General features: G+C 34.3%; 1 protein-coding gene across 2 annotated transcripts; it reads right to left on the bottom strand.

The window, feature by feature from the left end:
- Nucleotides 1-1514: 1514 nt before the first annotated feature.
- Nucleotides 1515-13856, bottom strand: MS3_00007516 (uncharacterized protein). Of its 2 annotated transcripts, XM_051215804.1 has the most exons (9): nt 13778-13856; nt 13553-13740; nt 13414-13518; nt 13310-13378; nt 12954-13273; nt 10923-11103; nt 8848-8921; nt 4262-4686; nt 1515-3121 (listed from the first exon to the last, which is right to left on the bottom strand). In XM_051215804.1, exons 6-9 carry the CDS (start codon nt 11069-11071, stop codon nt 2909-2911), a joined length of 861 nt encoding a protein of 286 aa, XP_051066338.1. In that variant the 5' UTR covers nt 11072-11103; nt 12954-13273; nt 13310-13378; nt 13414-13518; nt 13553-13740; nt 13778-13856; the 3' UTR covers nt 1515-2908. The 2 variants fall into 2 exon arrangements, with proteins under 2 accessions (XP_051066338.1, XP_051066339.1); XM_051215805.1 differs by lacking the exon at nt 8848-8921 and having other exon boundaries at nt 12954-13378.
- Nucleotides 13857-16416: the final 2560 nt, after the last annotated feature.

Here is a 16416-nt window from a genome sequence, read left to right as displayed (position 1 = left end):
ACTATTTGAATCAGTAGGCAATTTATTCTATTTCGGTGCATTGTAGGAATCAATTGGTTCAATTTTGAAAAAATTTTTTTGTAAATTGACTCATGATTTCAATCAAAAACTTAACAATCTCAACAACCCATAAACTGATAATTACCATGTGCTCACTAGTGACTAGCTCCGTGAGAAAATTCTGGGAGTTCTGATGAGAAGCCGTGACCAGTGGAGTTAGTCCGTGTCGGGTAGAAACAGGTGTCTACCTCAGTACAATGGAAGATGGTCGCGCAATTTCGTGGATTGGTTGAGGTTAAACATTAACACCATTGGATGCCGGCTCAATGGTCTAGTTGGTTAAGCGCCTGGCGCGAGACTGATAGGTCCTGGATTCGAGTCTCGCGGAGTGCGGGATCGTGGATGCGCACTGATTAGGAGTCCCATACTAGGACGAAACGGCCGTCCAGTGCTTCCAGGTTTTCCATGGTGGTCTAGCTTCAATTGACTTATGATTTCAGTCAAAAACTTAACAATCTCCACAACCCATAAACTGATGATAATAATCTATTGATTTTTTGGGTTCGGTTGTCTAGTTTAGTAAAAAAAAACTAAAACATAAGCAAGTTTACAATATACACAGAGACAATGCGTGAAAATAATTCACATATGAAATAAAAGGCGAAACCATTTGACTTATTATGTATATGCATGTATATATTTATATTACTTAAGGCGTATATTCCAATGGTAAGAAAATGACCAGTTTTACTGTACTAGAGTAAACAAAACTTGATTCTTCTCTTAATAAATAATTGATTATAGTAATTAGCTATTAACAAACAATCTAGTCAAAATAAATAAACAACAGTATTTATTTACCCAGTCCATTTTGAAACCACATATTCTTTTTTCTCTCATACTCTCTTAGATGTTTAATCGTAGTAGATAGTTAGTCGAATATACATCAACATGTCTACACTTGTAAAGCAGATAAATAAATTAAATAGATGAAACACAGAGTTTCGTAAAATTAAAATAAGTTCTCTCAAATCAAATAACTACAATTTACGAATTACCAATATGAAATACTGTATATATACTAATACTTATTCTAATTATCGACTAATAATAAAACTATTGAATGAGTTTTCACAATCGGTTAAGTTGTTGTTCAATGCTAAACTGAGAAACATAGTTTATACATCTAATCAGAAATAATAAATTCTTGCATAATTCAATTATATTTTTAAAAATTTTAGATTTAATCGGATCAACAGGTATAAATAAACACAGTGGAATATTTGTAAACGGGGAGGAAAATAGAGAGAATACAAATGAATGATTATAATTTCAATAGAAACATTATAATTGAATAGTAACAAATCCTAATAATCAAAGGAAAGAACCATTACCATCACAAAACCCCTTCAAGATCCAGTTGAAAATATAAACTTCTAAACCTTATAATATTAACAAAATACACAAAAAACGTATCACAACTTATTTAGTGACAATGTTCCCTTTAAATGTTTCTCGACATTAAGATAAACATGTAGAAAAAATTACTGAAAATTATACTGACATGATGTAAAAAACTTTATAAGATATTACATAATTAGAAAAAGGAACTTAATTCATTCTTTATCCTCAAGGATCAGGCGAACTTGTTCCAACGACACAATAGATGGGGAACTATTTTATCTTCGACAGACCCTCATCAAAAACGGTTATCCACCGAGATTCATCGATAGAAACTTGGTACCTAGACCCCATGATAAAGCATTGACAGTAGAGAAAAAAAACTCTATTTATGAATATGGAATTTAAGGGAGATACAGCTGCTGAAATCCTAAATAAACGGATTTCGAAATCAATGAATAAAACATTCCACGCAGCTAAACTTCGAATCATCTTCTCTAGCCGACCTACCATTCTGGGGTATGCAAAGGACAAACTTTCGCTTTGGGCCACTTCAATGTGTATCTATAAATTTACTTGCTCATGTGGGGCATGTTACATAGGCCGCACAAAGCGATCATTATCCAAACGCATCTCGGAACATTATCCGGCTTGGCTTTTGAAAGGGGAGCGAAAAACAATCACGAGTTCTATACAGGAGCACTTAATCAACTGTGGACATATCGCTCCAAAAGACTCTTCGTTTAAAATAGTTTACAGAGTCAAAGGAACTGGATCGAAGGGGGTTCGAATCAATATTTTATGCACCGCATTGGCAATCCACAAACTAAAGCCTGAACTTTGCGTGCAGAAACGATTTGTCCAGCCTCTTATCCTTCCTTGGCCTTAATGGGTATGTTGCTAGGTTGTTGTTGTTTTTTTTTTCTTTCCTAATGCACTTTTATTATTATCCATATTTTTAAATTACTATTTTGCACTTTAAACTTTAATCATTTATTATTATTACCTTTTACAAGTTTTCTTGATTATCATTCAGTTTATTATTATGACCTTTGTTGTTTTGTCGTTTTTCTTCATATCTGTCAATCTGTCAATTGGACTATTATCTGACCCTTAAGTTTTGTTCTTCCTTACCCCTTGATTAGTACGTTAACCTCATTTGTTATTTATTGTCGAATCCATTTTTTTGTGATACAACCCTTTCTATCCTTCTATAGACATACATTTTCCATATAACTATATATACGAATGTACAGCTTAAGTAAATGTTTTCGTCGAAAAGAAAATTTTCTTCGCTGAATTCTCTTTTTCTTATTCAATGACACTATGGGTTATTTTAATTATTACATAAGTATAGAAGATGTAATTCGTCCAAATAACTGTTATATCAATCATGTTAATATGAAAGAAGGAGAATAATATTTTCATATATACAACAAAGAACGAAATATAAGCATCAAAGAACTAATTGTACAGAATGATCACACAAAAAAAAACGAAAAGAAAATCAACCGCTTATAATCCATTTACTAATAGATAGAAATAGAATGAATAAACTTGTTCCAATCAGATCACCTGCACCGGTAGTGACAGCTATAGCGGAGAAATCAATTGATGCTAAGGATATAACATTATCATGAGAGTTTAAATGTTTTGTAGAATGTAAATATTTCCAAAGTTTGAAAACAATCCATTTCGCAAACTCGAGAAGTATGCATATCTAAAAGTATTAGTACGAGAGAAACAAGAAAAAAATACAATTATATTTTTCTATGTATTATACATGAATCACTTGGTTGTAGGAAATTTTGTTAGTGCACTCCCAATGACCTCAAAAGGAAAAAAACACTCACCACCATCGATCTTGCAGGGTAAAAGCAAGACATTCACTAAATGGACACCTAGGAGATGTAAAACATATGATTAAGCTAGAGCTTATAAGCTGTATGAATTGGGTTACATTTAGTGATGTATCTGGATTGACTGAAACAACTGAGTTATATGTTACATATACTAAGTTACTGTGTAACCTGATGCCCAATGCTAGCCAAATTAATAATTGTAGCTCATTTTGAGGATGTTGGATCTGTTGTGTGCCCTTTGAATAGGATGTTTTGGTTGTGAACATAGCACTAGTCTATCAAGAAAGCACTGACTATTAGTCTGGTTTGTGTAGATGAGTGTAGACTACCTTAATGAAGTTCTAGAAATAATACAAAATAGTGACTAGAGACCTTAGGGAAACATAGTCGTGCACTAAACCCAAGAGTCCAAATGTCATAACTTTGTTTTTCCAGATTTTGAAGTTTATTTCACTTAATCAATAATTAGCTAGTTTTCTAAGAATGTCATTAAAAGTTATTTACAGTTTCAGCTGTGTAAACTGATGAATTAAGTCTTCTCTAACGGTATGAACTAATTATCCAAGGAAATCCACTGATCAGAAAGTAAAAGAAAAAATTTTAGTGTGCTATTGACCAATTCAAGTTGTTTGATAATAATATTCATGTTACTTTTTCAATAGATTCCTATATAATGGATTATCATTATTATTGACCCCCTTTTGTATCATTGAGTATTGCAGTTTGTTCAATCTCACTCGTTTTAGCGATTTCGCAGGGTCTACTAACCCACATACAGTGAGTGACAAATCCAGAGGAAATACGAAAATGATAGATAAAAATACTTAAGATTCAGAATATTGGTAGTACATATAGGATTTTCATAATCGGATATTTATTTGATCCTTGTTAAGATAAGTTTTAGCAAAAACATAGGTCTAGGGAACTTGATTCAATAAAAAATAGACTAATCTCCATTTATATATAGTAATCAACAAGCAAATAAGAAAATAATTTACCTGTATGAATCCAGCGATGAGGTAAGGAAATAAAATGTCAAACTGCAGAGGTGATGTGATCTTTGGAGAATTATCCTGTTTTAAATAATAACTGACAGTTAAACTGACTAAAGTTAAGGTAAAATGTAACGGGACACACAGGAATCTGATAAGTTTAGATACCCGTGAAACATCAGTATGAATTTCAAGTACTTTTCTACAGGATCCCAATGTTTCGAATGACTGAGATGATGTGTAGAAATGTGAATTATGAGTTGTAGATTTTCTATCAGAGTTCACAGTGTTGACTTTTTCAACTGTGACTAGACCAGATGTTGGAGAAACAATGAACGACTCCTTCAGAGGAGGCTTTTTTGAACAAGTTATTGAATGCAGGCGTGTTGTCATTCTGCTAATTAACATTGAACCAAAAATCCCCCCCACACCTACATGCAAACAAAAAAACATAGAGAAATATGTGAGAATATAAAATCAATACAAGTTAATAATTTATTTAACACCATCATAGGCTGTACAAAGCATAATTGGTGATTAAACGATCACTTCAACTAAAAAAGCTTACAGTTGATAAATATGTGTGGTACATAAATATTTGTAATATTTAGTTACAGATTGCTTTGGATGTAATAACATACGTAACATCCTCACTATTGTACTAAACTATGAAAAATAACAACAATAGATGATATAGGATTAGAGCTTTTGTGCTTTATAACTAGAGTTAATTAAGTGAATAGATAACGATACATTCTTGAGATGGAAGCTGAATTAAATATCTTTTTTGCATAAGTATCGGAATAGTTCAGTCTCATAACAGAGTAACAATTGCGATTAGTTTTACTACCTCAATATTCGGTTTAAGCATGGAAGGATCACAACAATTCGGCGTTACAGTCAAAACATCCTAACGATGACAACACAAAAATACGAGCTTATAACTACATAATATCACTGGACAAAACTCAATGAATCATCTAGAATACAGTGAAAGCGAGAATCGAAAACCCTCAGATAGTTAAAATAAAATAAGGAACTAGTAGTCAACTGTCACAAGTTATATAATGAAGTCTAAGTACATCAAATTCGAGTCCCTTCAGAAAGCAGCAACGGATAGTTTATTGTCTAACGTAAAGTGGAAGAATGATTGAGCACAATCTTCCTTCAAATAATACATTTTTGTGTGCCAGTCAGCTACAACGTAGGACCAGACACATATATGCATCGGTCCAAATTGCCATACCGCATTAGCACAACAAGATGAACACCGAATTCACAGAAGTAGTTAATTCAATGGTGGTAATATATATAAGAAAGATTGCATTTAATGATATGGTACAGGAAAAAAGAATTAGTTCGTAGAAAGAAAGATATAAAGTAATTTTAATCTCATAGTTTGAGGGAAGAAAGAGAGTGTATACACCTGAGCCATTGTGATTGATTCTCAGCCATGTCACCCAGTCTCTAACCATTGGTTACGAAAGTCCCGAAGACCCCGACAAAGTAGTCTGCATCTACCAACATGGCCCACACCAGATGTTAGTGACTTCATGGACTGGTGCCATGTTCGGTTTGACTGCCTCTAACTTTCTCCCAACTGTCCCTAACACTAGTCAGAATTGTGCGCCATGGTAATCGGTGTCCAGGCATACATAACACGTGGCCCAACCATCTCAGTCGACGAAGATTCACGACCTCATCAACTGATTTATCATCATTCCCGAATACTCTGCATCTAACCTCATTATTACTTACCCGGTCATCCCAGCAGATGCGAGCAATATTTCTAAGGCATTTGCGCTCAATTACTAGTAGCTCACGAGCATCTTCTACTCTAAATGGCCACGTTTCGCAGCCGTAAAGTAGAACAGAACGAACTACCGCGCAGTATACTCGTCCCTTAATAGACAGATAGACGGATATCTCGCCTTCGCCATAGATGACGTAAGTTGGTAAAAGCCGAAAGAGCTTTCTGAATCCGTGATGAGATTTCGTCAGACGCCAACCCATTTGGGCTGGTCAGACTTCCAAGATAAGTGGAGTTGTCAACGCGTTCGACTACTTCACTCCCTATCCTTAGTTCAGGTGTTGACGCAGGTCAGTCCTGGAGCAACAAATTGCATTTATAGGCGGAGAAACACATCTCAAACAACCTGGTATTGTTGCTCAGTGCTGCCAATAGACTCTGCATTTGATCAGCGTCTTCATCAAACAGGACTATATCACCTGCGTATTCTAAGTCGATATATGGACCTTCCGGTAGGAGATGAGTTCCTGAAAATTCAGAGGACGAGAGCGTTATTCCCAGCGGTAGGTCTATAATTAAGTTAAACAAAATTGCAGATGGTGAACAGCCTTGCCGGTCACCGCTCGAGGTTGCAAAATCAGATAACAGTTCGCCATAAGCTCAAACTCGATCAGTAGTGTTCAAGTAAAGAGCCTTTACAAGGTTTATGTACTTCTGGGGTACGCCTTTTAATGACAGACACTGCCACAGAATCTCGCGGTCTACCGAGTCGAATGCTGCTTGTAGGTCAAGAAAGACCATCATTGCCGGACGCCGATAAACATGTGTGTTTTAAAACCTGACGAATGGTGAATATGTGGTCGATGCAACCACAACCAGGTCTGAAGCCAATCTGATTTTCACGTTTTTGCAGTTCACGAATCTTAGTTAGGCGTCCGATAATTATCGAGGCTAGTATTTTAGATGCTATATTAGTCAAGCTAATCCCTGTATGGTTATCACAGGATAATTTTAACCCCTTCTGTTCTGTCACTGTTTATAACGGTGACTAGATTTTTAATAACCATACCGTTTAATGACACAAATTTGATAATACTGTAGTGAGCGAGAACATAGGTGGGAACAATCGAGCAGAACATCTTAGTAAAATCTGAGAACCATACAGTAAATACTTTATTTGCAATTCAATCAATTGTCTCAAACTTGACTGTTCCTTTTGCAAGTATCAGTCAATCGTCTCAGACTTCATTGTTTCGTTTCCACACCAATGATTCTTTGTTCTCGTTCTATTTCTTCGATCTTCTTAACTTTATGACTCGAGGCACTTCAGTTTCGATTGACGATACATGCTACTTGTATCTGTCAACATCAGTAGCACACATCACAATACTATGAAACCAAAATATAATTCACAAGTGATGCAAATGTGCCACTAAATAGAATTACTTAAAAACTTTAATCAATGTTATGTAATTTCGATCTCTGCAGAATAGCGCCCAATAAATTACTAATTATTATTTTAAGTCAAAATAATATTTGAGGATAATATACATTTCAAATAACAATACAAGTCTTACAAATATTTAATGTCAAAGTACTGAAAAGTTGTCTTAATATTTCATGAATACCTAAATGTAAAAAACACTGATTTCCGTTTAGACATTGACGTACTTTTTAAGGCTCCGTAATCAGTTTCTTAACTTTTGAAATACTAATTACAATGGTTGCTATTTTGAACATTACTACGCTTACCAGTGGGTATGAGATATTGGAATAGTATGAAACTATATTAACAAATAAAACAGAATTATCATTATTGTCGTTACTTATGGTTATCGCACTTTAAATTACATAACGTTATGTACATAAAAATAACAAACGTTTACTAACAACGTTATACTGTCTATATATATCATGAAATATTATATTCTTAGATGACAAAAGCTCAAGAAAAATTATTGTTATTGTACATGTGATTGATTTGTAGCACTTAACAAATGACTCGATAAATTATATACTCATAAGCGATTATTTACAATGCAAAATTGCATTTATTAAACACAACAATCAGTATTACGAATGTTTTAAATATAGATTTGTTGCTATGCGCAAGAAGTTACTTTGATGATTAACTATACTAGATGTAAGCAAACTACGACATTTAGTTTCCTATACCTCTAAACTAAACAGTTAAATCAATCACTATCAGATACATTTCAACATAAAATAACCGAACTGGTAAGTTACACTAGAAATGTATCCAACAGAACTGCCGCATTTGTCACAAATCAATCCTAAAACTTATAACTACGAAGAAAGTTCAACTTATACAAGACAGTTATTGTAGGTTTTTTCTTTTCACAGTTGAACATATCACTGCGTGACACATTATTTACGAAGTACATTAATAGATGAGTAAAAAGCACCATTTAATAGAAAAGTCGCGTGATGACTAACTTATGTAAACGATTAAGATGAGATGAGTTTCATAATTTGTGGAACTACTACTGATCTAGAAAATGATAAGGGTTCTGAAAATAGGGACATTATCATTTCACTGCAAAATAAATTTCAAACAATGAAGGAAAAGCCCAATTGTTTTCCAAATTAGATACTTATTCGTATGATTAAGTCAAGTGTTATTTTAGGTATAAAATCTTTTTACAAGACTACAAACAACATATGTTTAGTTTTAGGTCTGACTGCAAGCAGTTAATAGGAGGTTCAAATACTGAACTACATTGTATGGAGTACGTATGAGTATATAAAAATGGTATTATTCTCGCTTTTGCACACAATGTGGTTAAAACAAGTTCACAAAAGTATATGTAAGATGAATTACCATTTATTGGGACTTGAAGGCGCGCAATAATGGGCCAATCTATCAGAAATCGGGCGGATATATTCCCACATATGCTAGTAAAGTCAAAAGTTTCATTTACAAAAGAAAGAAATTGTTCGATATTACCTAATACAATAATTTTTTAAATATTATGCAGGAAAAGAATGGGAATAAGATGAAAACAGTTAAAGATTGCCAAGATTTCTCAAACAATAGGAAACATGAACAGAGGCGCTTGAACTACAAGAAGCTAATCGCGCTTTTATACGAATACAGAGGGAAAATATACAACAGTTCTAACTTTCACCACATCCAGACGTATCTAGGAGCAGTTTTTTCTAAACAAAATGTAGATATTTCTTACTTCATCAACTAGTATAAACCATCAAGAGTCAATATTTGGAAACAAATACATCACTGCGTAAATTACAGAAAAATTCTAATGAAGTGGGGACATTTACGGCTTTATTTAAAAAATAAAGTTTTCCTATAACAGATAATTTATATCACTTTATGAGTATACTGTAGATTACATCTGAATGATGGAATAAACTACGCGTGAAAACTTGATCGAAAATATATGAACTAATGAGAGAATCTATAGCTGTAAACAGTAAAGTGAAACGTGCATCTTAAGGAATTTAACGTTAGGTAACAGTTGCACACTGGAGAAGATGGATTCATTCATCATCTATTCACAGATTTTGAGTTTAAATATTATTTTTTCCGCAAATTCATTTCTTTTTACTAACTATATTCCATATATTTAGTATAATTCATTCACATACACATCACTATCACTTCGACTCATTTGATGTGTATCATGTTAGTTTTATCTTACTGAAGTAAAGTAGTGCGGTAACTTGGACTGAATTACGATTGGATCAAATCCTACGGTGTTTATGATGGAGTCTGAATTTGATAACTTTAATTTTATTTCTGAAAGACACTTTTATTAATCCGAAATTTATATTATTACTAAGAAATGTTTTTATTTGAGAAAACATACTATGCCACCTACATATACCTAGTAAACTATCACAAGTGAAAAAAAATTACTGATATGGGGATTAAAAAACAAAATACATTGTGATTTTGTTTAACATTACTTCTGTATGTTTAGTTCAGTGTGATAATTACTCAATGTAGTATTTGTTTTGTTTTTCCAGTATGATAATTTATTTGTTATAACATTAACTCATTTGAGCGTGATGTTTGTTGAAGCTATGATATTCTTGTATTAAATCAACGTGAACTATGTTCAACATGACATGCGACATGTACTTTTTTGTAACTCTGGGTACTTTTCATATATATGATTCTATCCTAATTAATGATCAAAATGGGTATACAATCAATATATGAACGTAATTTTGACTGAGGTCGTCGTGTTTTGGGGTTAGTAAACCTTCATTTGTACCAGTCTTGGTGTTCTTACTTCGCGTCGTGGGAATCGCGGTGGCTCCTCCCTTTTCAAGTATAATTAACAAGCGTTTCTGATATAACAATTGACGACCAGTCATAACATTTACGTACGTAGTCAGTAGGCAAATAACATTTACATCGTAAATAGCCTCTGCCAGGGAAGTCCTACTCACTGCCTTCTCGAACCACAGGTGTTTACGAAAATGAGGACGAAAAGCGAATGTCCGGCGCTTTAACCGGATTCCAAACCAATGGTGCACATGGGCTCCAGTATCCTGAGGGAACAAATGGCGTATGAACCAATTGTTGATCACCGGCTTCCATGGGACTGCATCTCCTTACGATGCTCCACTGTCTTGTGGATCAGACCTTCAGGTCGAAGGCTCGGGGAGTGGCTCCCTAAGAAAACCACCTGCTTCGGTTTGGGCACCCGGGCAGTATCACAGCCCTTACACATATCGAATGAGATTTGTGTGGCGCATATGTATTTGGTGCCTTTTTGTACCAATATCTATGTGTTGAAATAAATAAATAAATAAACATCGAAAAGAAGCTATATGGACTAGATTAGTAGAACAACCACAAAATCTTTACATCATAAATACCATATGGTTTGTGATTTTTCAAGCAAATTTTTACTTTCAACTTACCTACTCATGATAATTGCAAGAGTTAAAGGAATGACAGTTTCTTTAAAAGTATTAGGTGCAATAATAAGACTGAGAAGATCACCAGATACGTTGACATTTGAATAGTATAACAAATAAGATATACTCAAAATAAGAACCACAGAAATCATGCACACGGCAACGGTGACAGTCAAAGTTGGATCTACAAGAACATTACCAAAAATAAATTAAAGGTGAAAAATATTTTGATAGATTCCCTTACCTAGTGATATACCTGACATCATATATAATTATAAATTAGTTGGACGTTGCAAAATTACCTTTATATACATGATCGACTGATCATAGAAACTATTAGTTAAGGGGATTAAAGTGTAATTAGTGAATCAGTACTACTCACTAACCAAGTATTAGACTGTGCAATAGGCTATGATCCATATATAATGTGTGATACTACTATGCTAAATCGAAACAGGAGGCGCAGAATCTGACCCTGAAGCGGAATCAGGAAGTTGCTATTCCATTAATTCAGTAATCTGATTAGTCGAGGTATTTATAACAATATATTTAGTAAATAGTTGTGGAACATATTTGCCGATTGACTTAGTGAGACGTCAATTACTACTAACGGGGACGCAGTCAATGAGAGATGAGTCATCCCTGATGCATAGTAGAGAACCAACCACCACAAGGCTATAACATGATGCCATAGATTTTTCAAATAAGAACACACAGAATGTACCTTTTGGATAGACAAATATCCAGTGAATTTGTATTACTTTACTACGATTATGAACAATCATTGAGATAAAAAGAAAATAGCGAAGTTTCTCTGGGACTTATACGAATATGCTGGTTGTAATATCTGTAACAAGATGAAAACGTTTAAGAGACAGGTTTGAACGATGTCGTTAGTTTTACAATGGATGGATCCGACATTACTTTTAATTATACCTCACAGAAAAAACCCATTTAGCAAACTAAAACTATTTGAGACAACAAATAAATTCTGAAGAGAGGTTCTGACTGAGTTAAAAATCAAAATCTACTTGTAAACATGACTTAAATTGAGGGAAGCTCCTCACAAAATACTCCTTAATAGGTGATTTAACATCTGGAGCCACAGATGATGACAATTTAAGTAAAATGATTTCCTTGTGGTTCTCTTAAAGTGTTTTGCGTTTTGTTATGAAACTAAATGATCAAGGATCGAAATTAGTCTAGAGAATTTATTACTGATTCCCATACATTATTTATTACTTCAAATGGAATGACACCAGAACGTGATCTTCGATAAACTATGTAGACTGACAGTCAGGTTTTGTTGCTACGTCTTGTTTTAAGTTCGTTGCAGCTATTTCAACCTTAGTGGAAGTCTAATCGCTAGGAACTAGACCGCTGCTGCAGACCAGTTGAACCATTCCCGTACGTTTTACAAGATATTTCAATCACCTGTCATGAAGTATGAATAACTGCTAAAATGATACTGAGCGTGATTCAGTAAAGCAACTATTGTTTTTGATGATTGTGAATCTTCTGCTTTCATAATATTAGTAAATGAGCTTCTAAGATAAGTTGTGGATTAATCTAGCGTAACATTACTTTGTATTCTTAGAAATTCAATCACAGATTAATCAGTTGCCAAGGCGATAACTTAGTTTTTGCATTTACCTGTTGGTTTACATATATATAAAGCAAAATGTTTGCCAAAGGGGCGATCGGTATTGACTAAATGTCCCAGAATAGAGTTCCCATTGTTTTATTTTGTTCCTCGACCAACGACGCAGGATGATGCTCAGAAATCCGAACATTTAATGTTGCAAGATTATACCCTTCACCATTTTGACATGGTGAATTTTACGGGAAGCCATTGCTATATATTAAGCAACACTGTTCGTTTATTAGTAAAAACTGGAAAATCTACACTTTGGGAAGCCTATTAGTGACTGAATACAAGTTATAAACTATTCGGGTGTCTTGTATAAACTATTGCATTGAGGAGTGAGTAAGAATAGATTAGTTGTATAAAATAAATACAAATAAAAAACTTACGCACGATAAAGTAATAGTTCACATGTGAAATAATCAAAACAGTCACAAGATCACCCAAAGCGGCTGCGGGTGGAGCAACATTATCAGGATTCGCTCCGCAAAAGACGCAAACACATACTATTGCGTAAACAACAACGCCTTCAAAAATTTTGAGCAATAGAAATTGAACACTTGCCTATAAAACACGTGGCACAAATGCAAGTCATTGATGAAATGCAGATAAGATGAACAAGATCAACAGGGAAATGAGATGTACCCGATGGTTTATGTAACGTTATTACCACTAAAGGTATAATTGTGCTTGCAAACACAGCAAGAACCTATTAAGATATATATAACAAATTTAGACGCTTAACAAGTATAAAAGCCAGAGTAGTTGTGAACAACCAGAAAGATAGTTCGTTAAACTTTCTTCGAAAATGAACCTAAAAGTTTTAGGAAAACATATTGTCAAACAAACCACAGTAGCTAATCGAGAGGAAAGAGCAACTTCTAAATTTCCTTTCAGTCCAAGAATTGGTGGAATGATCTCAAAAATACTTTCCTCTTTCGAAGTTAAAGTGCCCTACAAGAATATAAATTATTAATGATGACCATACGGAGGACTTCAGCATATCAATATAACATCCCGCAACTACCATTCCAACACCTGCCAAAAGACAGGCGGGAAACATTTCACGAGCGACATAGTAAATATGCCGAGAAGAAGACATTGTGAAATAAGTGTTTAAACAATGAGAACATTTCGAAAATTCTTCAGACTTTGGCCAGGGAGTGTAAAGAGAATCTAAAGTACAACAAATATTAAGTTGAGTAAGACTTACGTACTTCGCTGGCTAAACATTCTCCATGTGAATTTACAACAATTTGACGAAATATTGTGATCCTTGTCAGTTGGTACACTAGTTTGGGTTTAACAATAAACAAAATAGGGTCAGAAAAGAAAATTTATGTTGAGACTTTGAGTAAAATTTGTCAATAAAGCTTAGAGACCAGCTAGTTGAAAGTTGTATACTTTACAAGTCGAATCAACGCGGCCAAATTTTGCGTTCCAACGTACAAAACGGAATAACACCTAGTTACTTCGTGAAACATTTTTGTAACTTATGAAAGCTACTTGGATCCACTAAGTGGTTTGTGAATAGAAAAAGGTGAGGAGTCGAAAATATTCAATAAGTACTTCTACGAGCAAAAATAATTTCTTGGAAAAGAAAATTTCAAAGTATCAAAACAAGATAACCACCTTAGAAATAAAAACACGATAAAGAATTTGTGGACGAAGTCCCTTTAAGTCAGATAGCACAATATGTTTTGTGGCTATATAACCAAATAGATGTCAAAATAATTGGTTTAGTTAACACCTTATCTAGATATGTAGTAGTACGAATGGATAAATAAGGGAGAAATAGTCAAGATCGTCAACTTCCGTCAATATCCTTTCAAGTTTCAAGAAAAGTGGATGAATATGAAATGAAAGCATCACAGAAACAGGAAGTGAATGATATACCGTAGTTTACTTACATTAGATTCTTTATAGGTATATATAAAAACTACGCTAATTCATGGGATCAAATTTTCAGGCATAAAACATTGGTAAGATAAACAATGGCATTATAAACTGAGTTTTGGGTTCAGGTGAATCCATTACAAGCTATGATATACATAATTTAGATGCTTCACTGCATTTATTGAAAGTGTAGGCTAGTTATATTTTTATATAAAACTGTTGCAGTAACCATCCTCATTGAACGTACCCACAGCAGCAGATGCTACGGTTAAGTACTTAATAAGATCGAATTCTCTCGAGGTTATTTCAACAACAGATAATATACCACCTACAATACTTTTTCTAAAAATTGATATTTGGGTCTAGATTACTCACTATAACTAAAGTGTTTTCTGGGTTATTTTCGCAAATACTTGCAGTATACAACCTGGTTTTCTATATAACAAGAGTCGTCCTTAACTGTTATGTTTTTGTTATCAACTTCAATAGAAAAAGCCCGAATACTTGAACTACTCATAGCTGTATTAAAGTAAATTCTACTAGTTCTACCGTCACGATTCAATATATTCCAAATAAATTGATTCAGGTTAACCTTTTACCCGATATAGTGTCGGGTAAATATGGGGTATACGGAAATTTTATACGTGGTGTTAAACCGCTATATGTCTGGTTGCTATAGTTATTGCCTACCGACCAATGAAGGGTTTTCTGAGTCATGATACAAGTTGCACTGAATGCTGACATAAATTTATAATTAGATAGATATGGATCATAAAGTTATGATATAAAGAAAGGGTTGTACACTAATGTAGGCTGTTTTGAAAAGAGGTCTCGAGATCTGTGTAAACCCAACCCCATCTCCCCATTTTTGGGAAGCCGCTATAGGAAAATTCAGGGAATATTCCGGAAAACGGCACCAAAACCCCAACATTTCCACAGATCTGGGGAAATTTCCCAAAATTTTGGGGTTTTCCCCAGAATTTTACTACCTTTTGGGGAAATTCGCCTATATTTATTGACAAAACCCCAACATTTTGCGCAATTTCGGGGAAACTATTCAAAATATGTCGTTTTAACGCAATATTTCTTCACAATTTTCTACAGGTATCAATAAAAAGCCTGACGATTCAATAGTAAGTACCCAAAGGTTCCTACTCATGTACTCCATTTTTTCCTGTCAACTTTGCACAGTAAACGCAATGCCGAAGCAATTTGACTACAATTCATAACGAGAACCGATCTGTCGCCGCAGTTAAAAGACTGACGTGTTGTACATGGAAATCTTTATCCAAGTTTAACAATGTACAAATTTTCCATTAATACATTACTTCTCCCAATTCTTAGCAATTGCTCATGCGTTTTGAATAAGTACATTAGTTTGATGTTGAACTTTCATTTACAGTGTTCTACAAAAAGAAAAACAGTACTCTTTAGTAAGCAAACAAATATCATGGTCATGTCAGGATTAGGAGACTTGACCTCCTTTAAAGCAGCTTCAAAAGTACGCAATTTCTCATGTGTTTTTAATGGTAATTCGAAACTTGAAGTGTCTATGTTGTCGCTGCACCTGTCCTTCACACCCATGTATGATCAATTCGTAAGTTGGAACAGGTGTTTAAAAATGTTTAGGTGGTCAGATTGTCCGAGATCATATGTGATGAACCTCGGAAACCAACCAAAGCATGCCTAGCTCCCATGCTGACACCGGAACTGGCAATCACTTGTACGTTACACGGAACTAAGAGTAAGCTAGGTATCAGTAATTACAGATTCTACAGGACGATTCAAAGTAAGTTGACATTGCAAAATTAATATATTTGTAGATGTTCTGTGTTCACGGTTCCGAGGTGCAGCCTATCCAGAGAAAGAAACAACACAAGCCATGGATGTTGCACGCAAGGCTTTCTTACACGACGCAAGAGATAAAGTCAATGAGCGTGGATGACAATCAAAAGA

This window comes from Schistosoma haematobium, chromosome 4 (genome assembly GCF_000699445.3).
Source record: "Schistosoma haematobium chromosome 4, whole genome shotgun sequence".
Lineage (NCBI taxonomy): Eukaryota > Metazoa > Platyhelminthes > Trematoda > Strigeidida > Schistosomatidae > Schistosoma > Schistosoma haematobium.
This window is presented reverse-complemented; position numbering and strand designations above follow the sequence as displayed.